The sequence below is a fragment of the Acanthopagrus latus genome, chromosome 2, assembly GCF_904848185.1.
Source record: "Acanthopagrus latus isolate v.2019 chromosome 2, fAcaLat1.1, whole genome shotgun sequence".
In the NCBI taxonomy this organism is placed as follows: domain Eukaryota; kingdom Metazoa; phylum Chordata; class Actinopteri; order Spariformes; family Sparidae; genus Acanthopagrus; species Acanthopagrus latus.
The window spans coordinates 10,566,177-10,581,648 of NC_051040.1; the positions used below are offsets into that span (position 1 = coordinate 10,566,177).

Here is a 15,472-nt window from a genome sequence, read left to right on the forward strand (position 1 = left end):
CAAATTTCAGTTTTACAACCTTTTTAATCTAATGTATTTATTTATCTCTGGACACTTTATCTACTAGTTTTAAAGAACAACACATCAAATCTTAGCCTGATTCCTCAGCTTTATAAATTTATAAATTATAAAAAAAAAAGAAGAAGAAGAAATATACATTTTTTTTTTTTTTATTCCAACACACACAGATAAATTAACATTTATCTGTGTCAAATCTTGAATTCACCGGTCCAGGTGTATGTATATTGATACCTGAACTGTATGAGGCACAAACGTAGCTTCAGTTTCCTCTGAATGATATCCTTGACAAGGTCAAGTTTAAAGAAGCAGCAGTGCTGCTCACATGCTGTTCTCTTAATACAGGGTTGGGTTTCATACATAAACAATAAGTCGAGCCTGTTGTTTTTCCTCTCCTCACCTGGGAATTTATCTGCTCACCAGGTTGTTTGCAGCCTGACAAAAGATGCAGACATGAGGCCTCTAGAAAAACGCTCTCGCTCTGATAATTGAGATAAACTGTGTTCTTTTTTTAATAATCTGCATCAGAAGTGCATCATTAGGATTACGTTTTAATCATTTATTCTCTCCTTTCTCATGCTTTACATACTGTCTGCGGCAACAAGCTAAAAATGTTTTAACCAAGGTTTATTGTACAACCCCCTTTTTTTATGAAAAAAAAAAGTAGGGGGGTTTCTGGAAACATTACTCACTGGGGATCAAATCGCAGCGCGGCCTTTGATGAGGGCTTCACTTTCCTGCCTGTGTTAAAACTGCAGATTCAGATTACAGCCTTGCTCTCACGGGGTTGGTGATGCAGCCCGAGATTGTGCGATGCAGATGTCTGTTTGTTGAGTCTGGATGTTTCAGGTTGATCAGATAAAGACAACACTATCAGGCAGATCTAAGCGTGGCGGTTGGTCCTGAGCCATTAAAAGTCTCTGAGCGCAACGACCTGCTTGGAAACATTCACAAAGCTCGGGAGAGTTGTGACTCGAGGTATTACGGTGTGTGATAGCGAAGCCTTTTCCTGCAAACTTGTAACATTTAAGGTGAAATAAGGGAGCTTCTTGTGAATCTTTGTGGGATTTCAAGCAAAATGCACGAGTCGTGTTTTATGAAAATTACAATGAAGATGATACACAAGACTCTGAGCATTGTTGTGGTTGTGTGGGTGTTTTCTCACACATCTCACCTTGTATCTTAAAGACAGTCAGGTGACTTAAGCACAGATAATGAGCACGTGGCCATACGTCGGCTAAATAGGTCGTTTTCTGGGTGGGATTTGTAAAATAAGCAGCATGGTTACAAGTTCACCATATGTATTCATTACATGTGCATGTGGCCACCTGATCCTGTTTGCTCTGAATGGCACTTCTCTGCTTGGAAGCATTTCATATTTGATTTCAGCCCTGCTTCATCAGACGGGCAGGTGAGCAGCAGTGAATAGCAAACACCTGCAGCAGGCTGTGTTTCTCAGGGCCCCGTATGGCTCGGAGTCCGGATCTGAGCGTGGCGCGTGAGGCCAGGATGAGTCAACGCCGGGTGACGCACAAGAGGACGTGTCACAAGAGGGCAACTGTATCATGGGTGGGAAGTGAACAAATATCCTCCAGGTATATAACATTACATGTGTGCTCATACACCAACATACTTATTGCCGTATTGAATAACAGAAAAACTTTACCTAATGAACGCATGTTGAAAAAACCATGCATGAAAAGTTTCTAGAAAGAAGAGGTGTTTTTAAGAACTCAAATGGGCCAGCACCGGGCCAGATTGCCCTGCCGGGGTTGCCCCAGGCCAAAAAAAAAATAAAAAAAAATAGAGCACCCTGTTTGACTCAGTGTCGTGAAAACAGTATTTCTACATCAGAATAATAGACCTCTGTTGCAACAGACATTGTATGAAAAGGACTAATGTTACTAATAAAACTGATGATGGAGTTGTTCTGTGAATTTCCCCCCTAAAAAAACAGCCAGAGAATATGCAAATGAATGCACATTTCAATCCTCAGCTATTATGTAAATATTAGGAGTTAAGCGTGTGTGATAAACTTCTGGAGTTACTCATTCACCGGTGACTTTAAACCACCGGGGGATTATTGGAAGAGCCATTCAAAGCTCAAACAATGGAAAAACAATGTGGGAAAACAAGATGGAAAAATGACATTTTGGTTTGTTTTGTGAATCAGAGTGAGGAAGGTTACAGTGTCCTCATGTCTCCACACAGACTGATTGTTTTCTTCTCTTTGGTGGAAGCTCATTGGTGATGTTTGAGCTGCACATTCATGTACGTCATGAATATTTTTTTATATTTATTTTTTATTTTTGTGTGACATCCTTTATCCCTGAAGTTGGCCTGTCCTCCTTAGCTCAATGGCCAAGAGTGAGAGCGTAAATAAAGAGAGACGAGCATCATCAGCATGAACAAAGCAGTGAACCAGAGAAATTAAATGTTATTTTCGGTTCACAGACGTTCACTCACACACATGAAGCACAAATAAACACACCCACACATCGGAATAGCTCTCTGGATTTTATGTAAAAAGCAGATTTATCCTGTCCACAGTTTACATTTCTGCTGTGTGTGTGTGTGTGTGTGTGTGTGTGTGTGTGGCTCAGCCCCACCCTCGGTCAAACAGACACAGAGATCAACAAGACAGTCTGAGAGAAGAGGAGAGAGACGGAGACAGCGATATAACAGGTTGCTACGTTTTTTATGGAGTCCCGACCCCACCACTGTTATTAGCTTGGGGCTGCAAACCACTGGTCAACAGGTGACTGATACTAAGGAAATACAATACAAAATACTAAGAAAAAAGAAAAAACAGGTAGACGGCAGGTTATCAACGCACTTCTAACGAGTCTGAGGGGGATTACTTTTCTATGAGTCTATGCATTGTTTTTTTTTCTTTGTTTTTTTTTTAAGAGAAAAGACTGCATATCATACCTTCAACCATAATGTAGTCGCTGTGCACAGATATGCCAAAAATCAATCATTATTTTCATCAGTGCTGAACACATTCTCACCTAAATGAAAAGTCATCGATCACCAAACACAAAGAACGTCTGCACTGAATGGCAATTCATCCGACATGTATTGTTTTTACTCTGAATTAATCAGTGCACCTGGAGTTTTGCAGCATTTTTCAATATTGATGTTCTTCTGTGGAGAAAGGCTTGTGTAACAATAATAGGAACTGAAATATTGACGGTATCCACACTAGAGAGAATCTCTATGAGACAAGGCATCAAACTTGAGGGCCGCATACTACATAATTTGTGTGGTGTTATACAAGTTCACAACATTTGAAATTAAACAAAATAACCGCAAAGTCACTGTCATTCCAGCCCGACAGAGGCTTCAGAGAAGATGTCCGCTCTGCCCAGTTGTTAAATCATCATTGTGTCTAATGCAGCATCTGGTTTCTCAGAGAAAAAAACAACAGGAGAGAAGAAAAAAAAAAATTGGAACATCTACAACTCTCTGACAACTGGGCAGACTCCATCTGCTGGGGAAGATTGTGTGATACGACTGAAAGATCCTGAAAAGCTAATAAATGGACCTTGTGACCATGAAGACAGATTGCTCATGCAAGAGTGCACCCAATGAAAACAGACCGTGAAACTACTTGCTGCACAGTATTCTGTCTCTTTGTTGAAATAAAGACTTTTAGGGGAAGGGAAAGTAATCAGAATGAAAAGAAAGCGCAAAAGAAAATAAGCTGTTGGTTGTGTCGTCAATCAAACAGCTGCAAACTGGGCTGTTATTGATTGAATCCACCAATCAAATGAGTCATGAATTGGATTAGTTTTCAGCTATTTCTTCTTGGTGCTTTGCTTGTAATCTCTTCATTCTTTTGTAACATATCACACTGAGGTTTTGCGAAAAAAGATGAAGCCATTTTAAAGGATAAGGCTGACGCTGTATATTTCATTTTCTTACCATTAACAAATCACATAAAAAGACCAAACCAGCAATGAATTGATCCGTCTTGGAAAGCATTGCCTGTGTAGACAAGGCCAGAAGACATACCTTATTCCTGTGGCATAGAGCCCGATTTCTGTCCAGAAAACTGCCAAAAAGCATAACTCAGCCACAGTGATGTACTTGTTGACATGTCCTTCATTATAGTGAACGTGGGCCCAGTAGTTCCTTTGAGTAAATACCTAAAACACCGTCCTGCTGCTGTAAATACTCACAAGGGGTATCAATAGTTACAGAAATTAGTTCCTAAGAAATACATTAATCACTTCTGTTACAGTAATGTTTGCTTGAAACTGCAATGCCCAGGTTTTTTAGGAAACTTGAGAAAACTTTAGAAATGTGAGCTGTTTTTAAAGATTCATGCTTCGACTCTTTTTACTGGAGTGATTAATTGACAGTGAGAAAACCAGCCACCATCTTGCGATGGGATCACACCAGCCTTGATGCTCATCAACGCGTTGATGTTGCGATCCACGAGTGCCCAGTAGTCATTACTGCATCATTACATGAGCCCATCTCAGGTGCATGCACAGGGTTTTGTTGTGACTTTATTCAAAGGTTGAGTAACCACAGTTCCTGATGCACTATACTTAAGTAAAGGTACACTTTTCACCACTGAGTTGACGTCGTGAATCATTCAGCACACCTTAAATGTCAATATGCCATCTTTGACTATTCGGGCTGGATTTTATTTTGTTGGGCTTTTTTTGGCAGATGCTTCAGTGACAATCGAATCTTTAAATGTATATGATTTTCAGCTGGATTATGCAAACTGGGAACATTTTGTTTCCTAAATTGGAGAAAAACAGTGGCGCAGCAGTGCTCTGGTGTATCCCAGCACCACTACACCTGGTATGAGAGAGGGGGAGGGTCGACATGCAGCAAAGGTCCACAGGTCAGATTTGACTCCAGGGCCACTGCAGCAGGGACACAGCTTCTGTACGTGGGGCACACACACTTTCTTTAGTGAACTACCACGGCGGCTTATGTTTTTCTTCAGTTTGATGCCAATTATTGTGACGGTAACTTGCAGGGTTGTGCTGCGATCATGCTCACAAATCTGTCCACAGACAGACAGACAAATAGCTGGCAAAATGCTCAAAACTGCTTCCGTGGTATTTCCAGCTCCAAAAGGTGTCTCCAGGACCCAATTTGCAAGGATGACACACAAATACTGACTCACAAGGTGAAAACATTTACAGCCGACGCTGATGCAGCTTGTAAATACCCTTTTACGACTGCAATACCTGTCTTTACACCTCTTTAGTGTTTTATAGATAAGTTTAAAGGTCATGGACCTCTGCAGAAGAGGAAAGACCTCTTTCTTCTGACACAACATATTAATATTGTTGAGTTTCTTGTACTGCAGCAACATCAAAGTTTCGAGCAGGTTATCTGGAGGCAAAGTAACAAAATGTAAAGCAGATTCCTCTTTTACCCTCTGCAACGCCGAACACGCCGCGCTGGAGCTCTACACACTGCTGAATACCTTTACTCTAAGTGATGCCTTGTGCATCACAATTACCCACACACAGCCCTGCATCAGACCGTGAGTTGACTTTTATGTTCATGTGAATGTCGGCCGCAGCGGCAGCCGATGACAGCTTAATTCCTGGGATGGGCCCCCCTCGCTGAGGCCCGCCATTTGTCTGAGCTGACAGACAGAGATCAGACCGAGGAGAGATGAGTGGGAACCCTCCGAGGGCGCTCAGGTTTCTGGGCGCTGTGAAAAGATTTGTCCGGGCCATTCAGATCTGACGGAGTTTCCCATGTTCAGCACTGCAGTGAGGTTTTAGGATAATGAGCCCCTCTATCTTTCCCATCTGAGCACAAACAACAGGTACCAAACAGGTTCACGTAAGGCTGATGGTGTGTTTAGTTTAAGTCCTCGATGCCACTGAGAAGTACACGCCGCAGTGTTGAACCTTTCTCTCGTCACAAACCAGGGGAAGCAGGGTCCCAAACAATTACTCTGGAAGAGGCAGGAAACAGGTGAATTGGGGGTAGAGAGAGGGGAGTGGGATGAAATGAGCTGGAAAGAGGGGTGACCTCAGTTTAAAAAGGGGTTGGGTAGGAGAAGTTTGGGCCAACATGAGCATCTGAGGTGAAAGGGAGCAGAGGGAGCAGGATAAGAAGGATTAGGGGACGTGGGGAAAGACGGTTGTACCATTTTGATAGAGGTCAGAGCGGCCGGCAGACGAGGACACAGCCGGGTTTGTTGTTTTTCGAGCATCTAATTTTGAGTCAAGTGCTGTTTTAGGGGAATGTGGTTAATGCAATGTTGACCTTGTGAAGATGACAGCGGAAAAACGTCTCTCGAGGGCCGAAATGACACGAACGTGCTTCGTCTTCCTGCTGATGAGTAACGCCGTCTCGGTCTCCACACAGTTTAATGGGTACAACTGTGACGCCAGCTACCACAGCAGGTTTCCTGGTGAGAATACAACACATGCACTCTTCTGTTATTCAGCCTGCAGGCGTGGAATATATGCAACTTTAATACAGGATTCATTACACACTGTAATGTCAACAATTATCTATGACTGCTGTATAGATGGTTAATGAATGCTAACACACATGAACAAGGCTCGATGAGTGTTATTTTATTATATTATTAAGGAATGTTTATTTAACAGTTATAGATGCCTAATAGGACGAGTTTTAAAGGCGGAGTAATATTCTTTCATTTGACATGAATAATGTTCCTATGAGGTTATAAAGTGCTTTAATCATGTAGATGATTATAAGTGCCTAACTGGGTACTTAAAAGAAAGTACAAACCATAATGGAAAGTGCAGTTAACTACTTGTGCTTTATTTTGATGTGTTGCAGCTTCGAGTAACAGTAACAGAAAGTATGTACTCTTTTACTGCATGAACATCAAAACAAAACAGATTGCCAAAAATATCAAATACACTTCAAATACCAAGTCAGCTCCACTTGAATCATCTGCACTGTAAAATACAACCTCAATTAAAGTAGACCAAAAATTTTAAGTTGCTTAAATGTTTTATCTTTTTAAAAGTAAAGACAACTTCTAAACTTTTACTCTTTAATTAAAACTGAACAACATTTCTGGTTTCTGAATATTTCTCTCCATGTCACAGCTTTTATTGAGGAAACTGAGATCATAGAAAAATAAGTTTTGATCCCAAAATACATTTTTGAAGATGACAGGAGAACGATTACGTCAGAATTTCAAGTGAAATTAGAATATATAATGTAAGTTATAAAAGCTACTAGAAAATCATTAGTCTACTTTACATGGCAACTTTGAGGTAATCAGATTCCTGGATGATTTTAAGTAAAGTCACATTGTCAGATTTTAAAAACTTGTGCATTTTCAAAGCTGATTCTTTTTGCAGATGTTTACTTTTGAATTGCTTTGAGAAATTATTATCAATATATCTGTATTATTATTATTATTATTATTATTATTATTATTATTATTATTATTATTATTATTATTATACCACCAGAATTTCCTTCCTGGCAATATGAAAGGACTTCTAAACAAACTTTCATGTTGGGGAAATGAATCTGTTTTCAGAGAAAGAATTGAGCAGCTGCCTGAAAAGATAAAAATTAAAAACAGTTCTAAATAATTTACATATTTTGAGACACTTTCCCTTTGGTGTCTGCAACTCTGCCTTAGGCCTTAACATGGAGGACAGAATAACAAAACAATGTGACATTATGAAAAAGCAGCACGAACCCATCTCTGATAAGGACACACTTTGAAGGAACCACATCAGCCGCGATGCATAAAAAACACTCAATCATATTTGGTTGGAATCTGTTTTTATTGATTCCTCTGTAAAGCGGCTGATTTGGCCTCTGAGCTGGTTGTCTCATTTTGCTCTGAGACTTCACACGTGAAAAGTGCCAGTCATCAGTTAATAGCTGTCTCACCCTCACAAGGAGTGTTTGTGTTACTATTTAAAGGTTTTTTTTTCCTCAGGCCCACTGTATCTAAGGTACAAGGTAATATAGAGAAAAATCCTGGAGTTTATGGTTCAAGAGTCCAGCTGGGTTTCAGCTTCACCATGTAATCAGGGACTATTTTACGCCTCAGATGTCAGATAAGGGGTGAAGTGAGGCAGCAGTGCTCTGGGAGTCAGGGGCCAGTCTCACCAAACTTTCCACACATTTCTCCCTTAAATTTCAAATTGCATAGATCTCATTTTGGCGTGTTTCAATCCATGTCAACACCTTGCTCGTGACCTATGCATGAGCATCAATGTATCTGCAATTTCAGAGATGACAAAAATGTAAGGAGCGGGTACAAACTTCTTTGGTAACACAAAGTTCAGAAAGCTATGTTAAATCTCCTCTCTGCCTCCAGGCGAGCGTGACATCAGCGTGTACTGCGGCGTTCAGACCATCACCTTGAAGATCAACTTCTGCCCCGTGCTCTTCTCCGGCTACACCGAGGCCGATCTGGCCTTGAACGGTCACCACAGCGACGCCCAATGCCGCGGCTTCATCAACAACAACACCTTCCCCACGGCGGTCCTGTTCAGCATCAGCCTCAGCACTCTGGAGGCCTGCGGTAACAGCCTGGTGGTAAAGAATGCACAAACACAAGAGCGGGGCTTTAATATAATCAATAGGCAACTTGATCGTGTTGTTTATCGATTTTGGGGAGAAAGCAAAAAGGGACACGGCTGAGGTGTTTCTCTCCGCAGGTCAGCACAGCCTACGGGGCCAATGCCTATGGGAACATGTCGCTGGTGCAAATTGGGAACGTCTCGGGTTATATCGACACCCCTGACCCACCAGCTATCATCAGCTACCTGCCTGGTTTGTTGTACAAATTCAGCTGCAGCTACCCGCTGGAGTACCTGGTCAATAACTCCCAGCTGGCATCGTAAGTGTCTGCCAACAGAAAACCCTGACCTCTGAGGATTTATTCAGGGGATTTGGTTTCTAGATTCACTCATTCAGTTAAGAATTTACTAAGATTTGTTGATTGCTTAGCTGAACTGTGGCGGCGGTGAAGTGCCTGGTTGAAAAGCCTGCGTGGGTTTGTGTCTCGTGGTAAATCTGAAAGGACATTTACCTCAGCATGCAAGCACACACATCTCTGAGCTGTCACGTAAATAGATAAATGAAAAAAGTGACAATACTCTGCATTCAAAGTGATGTTTATAAAGATGAGAAAAAGTGGTTAAAATACGTATGCTGCGTCTCTTCACAGCTCCTCGGCTGCTGTGTCTGTCAAGGACAGCAACGGTACATTTGTGAGCACATTGAGTATGATCCTGTACAATGTGAGTACGCTGCTGTGTGCAACCTACTTACTTACACATAATCATTTCCACTCGCAGTGCGTGAACTCTACAGCACTGAACTGTGAAGTTTGGATGGAAGTTATTTCATGAGATTCGAGATCAGGATCTTTGAAACACGTGTTTTGTTTTTTTTTTTCTTTCATAAATCCATCAAAGGTGCCTTATTTCTTTTAATGACCAAATGTACGCAGATGATGAAGAATGAGACCTTTGCCGTCTCTCAGCTGCCTATACAGTCCTGTTCATGATTTGTTTAGTTGTTTAACTCCACTGGACTGTGGGTTCTGACTTTGCACATGCTCTCCAGTGCCTCGTTTCAGTGCCTCCCTCTGCTCCGCTAACAGGAAGCAAAAGCAAACGTTAATTTGGAAACAAAGTCTGCTAACATTAGTGACCGGTTTACAGCACAACACAGAAGTTCCACAGAGCCCCTTTAACTATTTTGATTTGTCTGTTGTTTTTTTTTATTATTATTATTGTTTATGAGACCCATTAAGAGCAAAACCATCAATGACTGATGATGAAGAAAACTGTTGTCTGATTTCTTGTTAAAATACATCATTACAACACAATATCCTGACAAGTAACCTTTCAGTGAGACACAAACAAACTAAATATCACACTGTATATTTTTGTATATTTTATCTTCCATTGGAAATGCTTTACTTATAACGAGCAAAAAATAACCGCACGGATTAATTTTTTGTCAACTTAATTTTAGAAGTGAGATTTTCCCCCACAACCACAACCACGACCACAAACGCCCTCCTGCTGCTGTAAATACTCACCACAGCACTGGAAGTGTATTAATCCGCCACTTAAAATAGTCCCAAACGATGTTACCATTTTTTATCCTGTTTGAGTGACCTTTACAAAAAACTACAGTTCCAGGCTTCCTTAGGGAAATCATAAACAACTTTTAAAAAATGAAAATGTATATTCGTGATGTGTTTTCACTGAGTTACGTGATCAGTTAGAACAAATCATTTGGAGACTGAGAGCAACAAACAGGCTGGCGAAGGAAACACTTTACACTAACCAGCATTAATAAATGGTAAGACTGTAGTTAATTAAATTTTAGTTAACAGTTAAAGTAGCTACCACTAACAAACAATGAGATGAGATTTATAAATCATTTGTTAAGCTATTTTTTATTCAAAACTGATGTAATGTGATGACACAGGCAATGATAAATACATATCATTATTATGAAAAATACATTATTTGGATATCCATTATAAAGTTTAAACTGGCATTTGTAAATCTTAACATTGCTTAATAAATGCTTAGTTCCGCATTAAATTGTGAAATTGTAAATAATAAAAAAGAGTAAGTAAGTAAGATTATTTAACTATAATTTACCATCAATTAATGATGGTTAGATGACAGTTTTACCACTGAAGATAACAAAAATATAGAGTATCACCAGCCCTAGACTTCAACACATACTATGTCAGGACTGAGCCCCTCTTTTCATTTAAATATTCAGTTTCTTATTTCTGGTGAAAACCTGACCATTTTTCTTTTATTCTCTCAACTTTTGACTTCTTCCTGCTCAGGATTCGACATACAATCAGCCTCTCTCCATCCCCATGGCTGGACTGGCTCTGAAAACAAGAGTATTTGCTGCTGTGAAAGCCACGAACTTGGACAAACGGTACCCGCTAACATCCAGCTTTTCCCTAATATATGTTGATTTTCAGATATGATGAATCTGAGAAACAGAAAAGAGCCTTTACGACAAATCCGGTGCAGCAGAGATGATATTTTTCATCTATTACGGCATCATTCCCACCATTATTTTTACAGATTTAGTCCTTCTTTTGCCTACATTCATTACGCCATTATGTTATTATTCTACGTGAAGGCGCCAGTCTGCAGCAGAGAAAGACCTGATCTGTGCTTTCCCATGTGCAGTGAGATGTCTATCCTTCATCCCATCTCACAATTTTGTCCCTCTGCAGGTGGAACATCTTGATGGACTACTGTTACACAACCCCCTCAGGGAATCCTAATGATGAACTCCGCTATGACCTTTTCTTTGGGTAATCTTGCTTTTCCCCCCCCTCAAGATGATGACTTGATAAACCACAAAAGGGAGTCATTTTCTATTCAGGCTCTCCTAACGGCTTATCCCCAAATGAATGCTTCTCAGAGAGTGCTTAAGCATACATCTAGACATCAAATCTGTCATTTTCAGTGTGTGCATGTGCGTGTTTGTGTCGTACTCATTTGACTCAGCTGCTACAAAGACCCGCAGACGACGGTTTTCGAGAACGGGAAGAGTCAGATGGGACGTTTCTCCTTCGAGGTCTTCCGTTTTGTCAAACACAGACACCAGAAGATGTCGACGGTGTTTCTGCACTGTGTCACCAAGCTTTGCCGAGCAGATGACTGCATCATGCTCATGCCAGTAAGAGCAAAAAAAAAAAAAAAAAAAAAAATCACGACTCTCGGTTTGTGACTCCCTCTGTGCCTCCTGACCTCGATGAGAACTGAAATCTGATGATGTGATTGGCAGATTTGCGGGCGACGTCGCAGGCGGGATGAAGCGGAGAGCCTTGATTCTCCACCGGCGGCATCTGGGAACGCCGTCATCACCGCAGGGCCAATCATCACCAGGAGTGGTGAGAATAGTAATCCGACTCTGAGAGGAACAGGATGGCATTTTGGGAAAAGAGTTAGTCACAGAACATAATATTCACACGTCTCTACCCTAAAAATGAAGCTCCAGATGATTAGCTTAGCTTAGCTTAGCATAAGTCTGGAAACTGTTGTGGCTCTGTCCAAAAGTGGAGGAAAATCTTTTCTACCAATATCTCTAAAGATCACTAATGAACATGTTACATCCGCTGGGTTTAGTCTGCACAAAAAAGGGCAAAGAATAAAAACGTAATATAGTTAATTGCAGGGCTATCTTTTGGTTGGGAACAGGTCGTGATACTTCCTGGATTGATAGACCATCGTGTTCCAGGTTGCAAGTTGTTGGAAATGTAGGAAATCTGTCATTTCTACCGAACACAAGTCAGGAAAGACGTCAGGCCATATCTCAAGATAAAAACACATTCCTGAAAACCAATTAGCGTCGATTAGACAACAGGTAACGTTAGCGTTCAACCGGTTTCTAGCTAACATGACCAATAATGTGTTCGAAAATATAATAGATTAAAATGTTAACTCATTCTAAAATATTCTTGTTGATCTTGGACACATTTATGTCAACCTGGAAGTGAAGCACACTGGGTGCAATGAAACAGTAATGTAACCTAGGAAGTTGCTGGGTGCTAACGTTAGCTAATATGTTTTTCAAATGTGTTGTTTTATTTACTTAAATATGGCCCGATGTCCCTCCAGATTTTCAACAATTTGGCAGATTTCCTTCACTGACCCCAGCGTGATGTCAGAGGAAAATGGCCGCTGTGTGAATATGGTCTATAGAAGCAGTCTGGCACATGACGCCCTGCGGAACTACACATTTTTGTACACATTAAACAGATCAAATATAATGTGTTAATAACGCTGCGCTCCAGTCAAAGTTGAATGTTGGAATTTTACCACATTATCAAACTTCAAAACAATGTTATTATGTTAAGCTAAGCCCACTGTCTGTCTCCTGGCTGCAGCTTCATATTTTAATTAATAAGAGTTCACAAGAAAGTAATTAAGCACTTTTCCCAAAATGTCATGGTATTCATCTAAACCTGGATAAATCAATAGACCCACAGAGACCCACAGAGCCACCCACTATATTCTGATGCTTTCCTCTGAAAATTCCTTTTTCAGATGAAACTCCTGTCAACAACTCTCAACTCGGTAAGCTCCCTTAACATTAAAGGTTTACACTATCACCCGTGACTAAGTCCTCAGGTAGGGGGTGAAGACAGCAGATACTCATGGAAATTGGTGATTTAAGGCAACAACAAAAAGGTTTTCACTTCACAAACTCAGCTCATGTTTAGCTCCCGTCAGAGAGCCTGTTTCAAGTTTCTGCTTTTCTTCACCATTTCCCTCCCGCAGCATCTGGAGACCCCTCCCAGCCCATGAACCCAGGGACCAGCGCTCTGATCTCAGGCGTGGTCATCCTGGGCGGGGTCAGCGTGGCCTTCCTCCTGCTGTCGGTGCGCCTCCTGCTGAAGTCCCACCTCCCAACATCCACGGCCTCAGGAGTCTGGAACCCCAGCTTCAAGTGAATAGACATCTGTATATAAAAGATATCCTGGTACTGATAACGTGCAGTCCACAAACTGATTTATGTTCATGTGCATGAGTGCTCTCCTTTGTATACATATTATTAAAAGTGTTTATTGTACTGTAGGTGTTGTGTATTTATTGCCTTCAATACCTCATTGTTGTTTTTCATTATTGTCTTAACACTCAGAATTCTGATGCAAAACTTAATAAATGAAAGACATCAGAACTGTGCATAACTTTCCCTTTATTTCTTTCATGTGAACGAGTTGTGCTTGAAGAAAATGACTTATATGGCAAATTTGCTCTTATTTTTTATGGATATCATTGCATTTTGTTACTATTTTGAGACAAGTCTGTTAATGAAAAAAGAAAAGAACAGAATGAAACTGAAATATTAACCATTATCACAAAAGAGTCGCTTCATTTTTTGTTTCACTCTCATAGTTTTTAAACCATTTTAACCCTGTATAATGTTAGAATCAACAAATGAAGCGCTAAAAGGTAAAGGCAAAAGAGATTTTATATGATTTTAAGGTACTTGTACACATTCTAAATAAATAATTCAACACTTCAGGATATATTTTATTTCACTTTCTAACTATCTGCGGTGGTTAAAGTAGCTTACCTTAGCATAATGTTAGCCTACCATAACATCTAACCCTCTAAGCTAAATTTCATTTAATTTGTACAAAAGCAACAGCGTAAGAGCTTAAACTACATGTAGTTGAACTACACAGCTTAACTACAATTTGCTGTAACTCACTGGTAGTTAAACTACATTCATATTTTAAGTATTTCAACTACTTTTTGCGTCATTTTTTGTAGTTTAACTACTCAATTTACAAACTACAATTTGGCCAATAACATGATTTATTTTATTTTTTATTTTTTTATTTTTTTAAAGACCTACTTTTCTTTGAAAAAAGGCATGAAACATGTCATGACATGCTAAGCCAATGCTGCCTCTGATTGGCTTGCCCTGGCAGCACTCAAATGCTCTCTGCTTGCATGTGAATTTTTTGTTTATATTTTGTTTCATATACACCATATGTTAATGAGTTAAATGAGTATAAGTAGCTGCTAAAGCTACTTTTTAGCGGTAGTTTTACAAGCTACATTTCTCCAGGGGTAGAAATGTAGTCACTATACAACATGTAGTTTTACAAGCCATACTTGCAAAGTAGCTTCCCCAACACTGACTATAATTTAGTGGGTTATGATGTTGCTGACAAGTTAGTACCGTCTCAAAATGTGGTGATTGAGATTTGTTCCGATAGACAGATAAAATATTGTTGAGAACATTCTCACAGTTTCATCTTTAAGCTGAATAAAACATTTGAAAACCCAGCAGATTATCTGAAAATGTATATTCACAAAGCTCAGCTCATACAAAGTTGAAATTTTGGAGTTGATGTTCACATGACAGCAACAAGATGTGAAACTTAACATCAACATCAACATCAACATCAACATCAACTTAACTGTATGATTTTATATTTAATCCTGCATGTACCACCTTAATGGTGGCTGCCCCGTGAACCCATTTCTTTTTTTATCTTGCGTATGATAATATTTTTAATAAATTTCATGTAATCTCCTCCATGATCACAAAAGTTTGCTCTTTTTAATACTGGCACACATCTTTGAAAGTTTCCCAAATGTCATGGCCTCATGGGTGTTCAATCTCCAGGAAAATGAACAAAATACCAGCCGCTGCCAGAGCTCATTTGATGACTGCCAGAATTAATCTTTCAATTTTTCCCGTATTGATTTTCTTTTCCGATGACCTATATAAATGTCTGTTGGCGTCAGCTGCGTCTCACGTGTCCAAACTCCGAGGCTGTTTTTGTGACCCTGCTGCATTCAGCGCTCTTTATCACTCTAATCCCTCATTTCAACAGCCATCTTGTGATGTATTCAGCGTCCACAATGACTGCAGATAAACTGAAATGAGAGGAATTAATGTTATCGTCCACCCTCTCAGTTTACGATCAGCAGTA

The 15,472-nt window shown here is 40.1% G+C and overlaps 1 protein-coding gene across 1 annotated transcript; it reads left to right on the forward strand.

The window, feature by feature from the left end:
- The first annotated feature begins 6,306 nt into the window (after positions 1 to 6,306).
- On the forward strand, positions 6,307 to 13,589 carry LOC119007738 (zona pellucida-like domain-containing protein 1). Its single transcript, XM_037077598.1, has 10 exons — positions 6,307 to 6,421; positions 8,333 to 8,553; positions 8,676 to 8,857; positions 9,188 to 9,260; positions 10,841 to 10,938; positions 11,246 to 11,326; positions 11,523 to 11,694; positions 11,803 to 11,908; positions 13,065 to 13,094; positions 13,299 to 13,589. Exons 1-10 carry the CDS (start codon positions 6,316 to 6,318, stop codon positions 13,469 to 13,471), a joined length of 1,242 nt encoding a protein of 413 aa, XP_036933493.1. The 5' UTR covers positions 6,307 to 6,315; the 3' UTR covers positions 13,472 to 13,589.
- Positions 13,590 to 15,472: the final 1,883 nt, after the last annotated feature.

Excerpts from the sequence above, each read along its gene's own strand:
- LOC119007738 (XM_037077598.1), top strand. The coding sequence starts at position 6,316 with ATGACACGAACGTGCTTCGTCTTCCTGCTGATGAGTAACGCCGTCTCG. Across the intron at positions 9,261-10,840 it reads TGAGTATGATCCTGTACAAT|GATTCGACATACAATCAGCC; the intron begins GTGAGTACGCTG and ends CTTCCTGCTCAG. Across the intron at positions 13,095-13,298 it reads TGTCAACAACTCTCAACTCG|CATCTGGAGACCCCTCCCAG; the intron begins GTAAGCTCCCTT and ends TCCCTCCCGCAG.